The sequence below is a fragment of the Chenopodium quinoa genome, unplaced genomic scaffold, assembly GCF_001683475.1.
Source record: "Chenopodium quinoa cultivar QQ74 unplaced genomic scaffold, ASM168347v1, whole genome shotgun sequence".
In the NCBI taxonomy this organism is placed as follows: Eukaryota; Viridiplantae; Streptophyta; class Magnoliopsida; order Caryophyllales; family Amaranthaceae; genus Chenopodium; species Chenopodium quinoa.
The window spans coordinates 168,772-174,797 of NW_018742225.1; the positions used below are offsets into that span (position 1 = coordinate 168,772).

Below are 6,026 nucleotides of genomic sequence, written 5' to 3' on the forward strand. Positions count from 1 at the left end.
TTACCCGAAAGATGAACGGTTACTCTGTAACGGTAAAATTACCGCCAGCCGGAGCGTGACATGTGTCACAGATGCCACGTGGCGTGCCACGTCACATCTGTGAGGGGAAAATGTTTAGGGTAATTTTACCCTGCCACGTGGCCCAATTAGAAGGTGACACGTGTCAGCCCCAGATTGGTCTAAAATGGACCAATCCCTGCTCGACACGTGTCATTCCCGAAATCAAGGGAAAAGGAGGCCTTCAGGCCCAAATCCCGAGAATGCCGCCAAACAGCGCAGCCCACCAATGATTAGGGTTCAGTAACCTAATAAGGGGTGACCAAGATGGTCAAGGGTCAACTATCCATGGTCAAGATGAGGAGGTTCAACACGGTGCTATTGAGCAAGGTGCTAAGGGATTATTCTTGTCTAAATCATTCTTCAATCCTATGCACGGTTTTAGTCCAAAGAGTTTAACAAATGGTTACACTTCCCTTAGTGTAATTAATCTTGTTGAAGGTATCTAGTACATGAGCCGTTTTTCCAAGCTTGAAGCCACGCATGATTTATGCATTTGGGAGTTACATTGGACTGATTTTGACAGCGTGATTCAAGGCTTGTGTTGGGCGTGAATTAAGGCATTAGTTGGCTGATTATTCTACCTCTTTACTTGGGGTTTACATGTACTTAATTAGAGAGTTGTTGCTAGAATAAAGGAGCTTGAATCAAGGGTTTAAATGGGAGGTTACAAGCGTGACTCAAGGGGGTTGTTTGCATGTTTTCTTGGACGTTGAAAATGCTGTTTGAAGACCTCATGATTGCTGAACGTTTTCTCCTTAATTTAAGCATAGTTTTAAGCTTAGTTGATTAGTTTTACTTTGTTGTTATGAGGGGTTAATTGGACAGTCATATGAGCCTTTTAATCACCTTATAATTAGCATTTTATCTTGTCTTTTAATTAGGCAAGTGATGGATGATCATTAAAAATTGTAGAAGGGAATCCTATGTTCCTTTATGTAACTTATACACTACTATAAATAGTGTACTATGCATGAATGAAAAGCATCCAGAAATTTGCTTAAACACTTGTGTTTTGTTGATTAAACGTGACTTAGCAATTAGTCATTTTTAAGGTCCAAGTTTGATAACTCAAATTTGAAGAGTGCTAGTTTTGGTAGAGTGTTCCCAAACCTAGGAACTTGCGTAGTGAACGAGTGGGTTGAGTGTTCCCCATTCCTAACTACACCAAGCAAAGGGTGAGTGTTCCCCTTTGTTATATCCGAGACTAGGGTTGAGTGTTCCCCTATTCTCCCCTTCACTATTCACGATTTCACTAAGACCCCTTAAAACGTACTTTTGTAACAAGGTTCTCATCTTGCTTACACATCATTTGGCGCGTCAGGTAGGGGGTGTTTTCCTAAACATTTCCTAAGGGGTCGTATACCTACACACCATGGGAGAGAATCAAGACTTGAGGACAGCCTTGGAAGCTCTTAATCGATCCATTGCTAGTCAAGAAAGGTTGGCCGAAACCAATGCCAATCTACAAGGGAACCTTGCTGCCTTGATGGCAAGGCTCATGAACGAGCAAGATAGGAGAGATCAAGATGAAGACCCTCCACCTAGGAGGGAAGATAGGAGTCTCAAAGTGGACGTCCCTTCTTTTGATGGGACACTTGATCCAGAGAAGTACTTGGAATGGGAGAAATCCTTGGAAAGGTACTTTGAATACAAGGACATTCATGAGGATGTTCAACGTTTTAAGATTGCCAAAGTCAAATTGAAGGGCTATGGTGATAGTTGGCTACAAGGAGAGCAGAGGGGACGTACCCTTAGGGGGAAAGCTCCTATCTCTACTTGGGGCAAACTCAAGAAACGGATGAAAGACCGTTTCATCCCCCACAATTACAAGCAGAGTCAATATGTGAAGTGGAGTACCTTGCAACAAAATGGGGACTCTGTGGAGGATTACATAAAAGAGTTTGATAGACTTGCTATTGTGTGTGAAGTAACCGAAAATGAAGAGCTCAAAATGGGGCGTTTCATATCTGGTTTGGACCAAGAATTACAAGACAAACTTGAAGGTTATACTAACCTCACGTTTGCTGAAGCTTGCAAGTTGGTGATTAAGTTCGATGCTAAGAGGAAGAAGAAGAAGCCTACTACCATTCCTCAATTGGCACGAAAACCTTCTTTTCCTACGAAGGAAGGTTCTTCCTTTAACAAACCAAGTAATCCACCAAAAAAGGACACAAAGGACGTGAAGCTAGGTGACATTGTGTGTTACAAATGTGGAGGACGAGGTCATTACAAGAAGGATTGTCCTAATACTAGGGCGTTAACCATACAAGAGGTTAAGCTCATGGCCACTCAAAACATCAACTGGGATGAGTTTGAGGAGGGGGAAGAAGAAGTTGAAGATGATTGTGATGATTGCATTGCCGAGCCAGAGGAGAAGACTAGCCTCGTGATTAGGAGGGCCTTACAAGCACGTGTGGAAGAGGATGCTGCCCCCCAACGACAACACATTTTCATCACCCGTTGTAAAATTGGTGACGAGGTATGTGATTTGATTATTGATGGAGGAAGTGAGGCTAATACCGTGTCTAAGACCCTAGTATCTAAACTTGGTCTTACGACTACTAATCATCCACAACCTTACAAATTAAGTTGGTTAGATTCTAATGCTAGCACTGGGGTTAGGAAGCAATGCATGGTTTCTTTTTGCATTGGTTCGTATTGTGATTCTATATTATGTGATGTTGTGTCTATGGATGCTTGTCATATTCTACTTGGTAGGCCTTGGCAAACTGATAAAAGATCTATACATGATGGGTATCACAACACGTATACCATAGTCCATGAAGGGAGAAAGAAAAAACTACACCCTTTACCACCCCCACGGTTTTCACCATCACAAACACCCCAAAAAGAAGTATCCTTGTTGTCTCTTAAAGAGTTTGAAAGGGAGTTAGATGGTGAGGGAGAGTTGTTCATACTATACTCCAAAGAAACCCACGAAAATTTTGTTGCTCAAAATCCTAAGTTAGCCCAATTGATTAAGGATTTCGAGGACGTTTTTCCGAATGAATTACCTAAAGGACTACCACCCATACGTGGAATTGAGCATCAAATCGATCTCATTCCCGGAGCACCTTTGCCAAATAAGCCAGCCTATAGGTGTAACCCTTTAGAAACTAAGGAATTACAACGTCAAATTGAAGAGCTAATGGGGATGGGTTATGTGCGTGAGTCCATGAGTCCATGTGCCGTTCCTGCTTTGTTGGTCCCTAAGAAAGATGGTACTTGGAGAATGTGTATTGATAGTAGAGCCGTTAATAACATTACTATCAAGTACAGGTTTCCAATTCCAAGGCTTGATGACATGCTTGATGAGTTAAGTGGTTCCAAGGTCTTCTCAAAGGTAGACTTGAGAAGTGGGTATCATCAAATTCGCATGAGAGAAGGGGATGAATGGAAAACCGCGTTCAAGACAAAGCATGGGTTGTATGAGTGGCTCGTCATGCCATTTGGCCTTACAAATGCCCCTAGCACGTTCATGAGATTAATGAATGAGGTGCTAAGGCCATTTCTTGGCAAGTTCGTGGTAGTATACTTGGATGACATTCTCATTTATTCACGTGATGAAGAATCTCATTTTGATCATCTTTTCCAAGTATTTTCTGTTTTGAGGCAAGAAAAATTGTATGGGAAACTAGAAAAATGTGATTTTTTATTGTATGAAGTCATGTTTCTTGGTTACATAGTTTCAGGTGATGGCGTGAAGGTGGATCCTAGCAAAATTGAAGCAATTCAATCATGGCCTAGTCCAAGGACACTCACGGAAGTTCGTTCATTTCATGGACTTGCCTCCTTCTATAGAAGATTCATCAAGAATTTTAGCACACTCATGTCTCCCATCACCGAGTGTACTAAGAAAGGCGTGTTTGAATGGACACCCCAAGCTCAAAGGGCATTTGAAGAAGTCAAGAAGAAGATGTGCAACACACCCATCTTAGCACTTCCGGATTTTTCCAAACCATTTGAGGTTGAATGTGACGCAAGTGGAAAGGGTATTGGTGCCGTATTGATTCAAGGTGGGCGTCCCATTGCTTACTTTAGTGAGAAGATGAGTCAAGGCAAGTTGAATTACTCCACCTATGATAAAGAGTTCTATGCTATGGTAAGAGCTCTAGATCATTGGTCACATTACTTGAGGCCACAACCTTTCATATTGCATTCCGATCATGAATCCTTGAGGTTCATACATGGCCAAAAGAAACTGAATGCAAGACATGCAAAGTGGGTCGAATTCTTGCAAACATTTAACTTTTCCTCTAAATACAAGAGTGGGAAAGCTAATGTGGTTGCGGATGCCTTATCTCGAAGGCATAATTTGCTTGGAATGGTTGAAGCAAAGGTACTTGGGTTCGATTTGATCAAAGAATACTATCAAGAAGATGATGAACTCAAAAGGATAATTGATAACTGTGTCCATGGAGTCTATGATCTGTTTTCCTTACATAATGGTTTTCTTTTTAAAGGAAATAGATTATGTATTCCAAAATGTCCCATTAGAAGTTTGTTGATACATGAAGCTCATGGGGGAGGGCTAGCTGGTCACGTTGGTATTCACAAGACAGTGGAGCTTCTCCAAGCTCACTTTTATTGGCCGAAAATGTTAGCCACGGTTCATCATGTGGTGAGTCGTTGTTCTACTTGTCAAAGAGCAAAGATGGTGTTTCATAAAGGTCTCTACAAGCCCTTACCAATTCCCGAGAGACCTTGGGAAGATGTTAGTATGGATTTTATTGTAGCTTTGCCAAGAACTCAAAGAGGCAAGGATTCAATAATGGTGGTGGTTGATCGGTTTTCAAAAATGGCTCATTTCATTCCTTGCCATAAAACTGAAGATGCAGTAAAAGTGGCTAAGTTATACTTCGAAGAAGTGGTTCGTTTTCATGGGGTGCCACGCACCATTGTGTCGGATCGTGACACTAAGTTCCTAAGTCATTTTTGGAAGTCTATATGGCGTTTGATGGGAACTAAGTTATTGTTTTCTACCTCACATCATCCACAAACCGATGGTCAAACGGAGGTGGTGAATAGGATACTTGGTTCGTTGCTTAGGGCTTTGGTAAGCAAAAGTACCAAAGATTGGGATAATAAGCTTGCTCATGCCGAGTTTGCTTATAATAGGACACCTAGTGCTACTACGAAGTACTCTCCTTTTGAAGTAGTATATGGCGTTAACCCTTATGTTCCCATTGATCTTATTGCTTTGCCAAAAGACAAGTTCGTTCATGGTGGGGCAAAGGAGCAAGCCGAGTTCATGATAAAAGTCCATAAAGAAGTTCGAAGAAACATTGAAAAGGCAAATGAAATCTACAAGAAACAAGCCAACAAACGAGTTAGAAATATGAAGTCTTTTGAAGTTGGGGACTTGGTGTGGATTTACATGAGGAAAGAACGTTTTCCTAGCAAAAGGAAGAACAAGCTTATGCCAAGAGCCGAGGGTCCGTTTGAGGTCGTGGAAAGGATCAATGACAATGCATACAAAATAGATTTGGGAGGCCAATATGGTGTCTCAAGTACATTCAACATTGGTGATCTTGCGCCTTACTTTGATGATGACGAATTGAGGGCAATTCCTTTTGAAGAAGGGGAAGATGACCAAGATGGTCAAGGGTCAACTATCCATGGTCAAGATGAGGAGGTTCAACACGGTGCTATTGAGCAAGGTGCTAAGGGATTATTCTTGTCTAAATCATTCTTCAATCCTATGCACGGTTTTAGTCCAAAGAGTTTAACAAATGGTTACACTTCCCTTAGTGTAATTAATCTTGTTGAAGGTATCTAGTACATGAGCCGTTTTTCCAAGCTTGAAGCCACGCATGATTTATGCATTTGGGAGTTACATTGGACTGATTTTGACAGCGTGATTCAAGGCTTGTGTTGGGCGTGAATTAAGGCATTAGTTGGCTGATTATTCTACCTCTTTACTTGGGGTTTACATGTACTTAATTAGAGAGTTGTTGCTAGAATAA

The 6,026-nt window shown here is 41.4% G+C and overlaps 1 protein-coding gene across 1 annotated transcript; it reads left to right on the forward strand.

The window, feature by feature from the left end:
* Positions 1 to 2,011: 2,011 nt before the first annotated feature.
* On the forward strand, positions 2,012 to 4,845 carry LOC110734637. The gene is made up of 3 exons (XM_021914797.1): positions 2,012 to 2,332; positions 2,381 to 3,741; positions 4,797 to 4,845. Exons 1-3 carry the CDS (start codon positions 2,012 to 2,014, stop codon positions 4,843 to 4,845), a joined length of 1,731 nt encoding a protein of 576 aa, XP_021770489.1.
* The last annotated feature ends 1,181 nt before the right edge of the window (positions 4,846 to 6,026 follow it).

What these genes read in the sequence shown, in the direction of transcription:
- LOC110734637 (XM_021914797.1), top strand. Translation starts at nt 2,012, where the DNA reads ATGGGGCGTTTCATATCTGGTTTGGACCAAGAATTACAAGACAAACTT. An exon ending in GGGCGTTAACCATACAAGAG is followed by an intron (nt 2,333 to 2,380) that starts GTTAAGCTCATG and finishes GAGTTTGAGGAG; the next exon opens with GGGGAAGAAGAAGTTGAAGA. An exon ending in GAAGTCATGTTTCTTGGTTA is followed by an intron (nt 3,742 to 4,796) that starts CATAGTTTCAGG and finishes ATTTTATTGTAG; the next exon opens with CTTTGCCAAGAACTCAAAGA.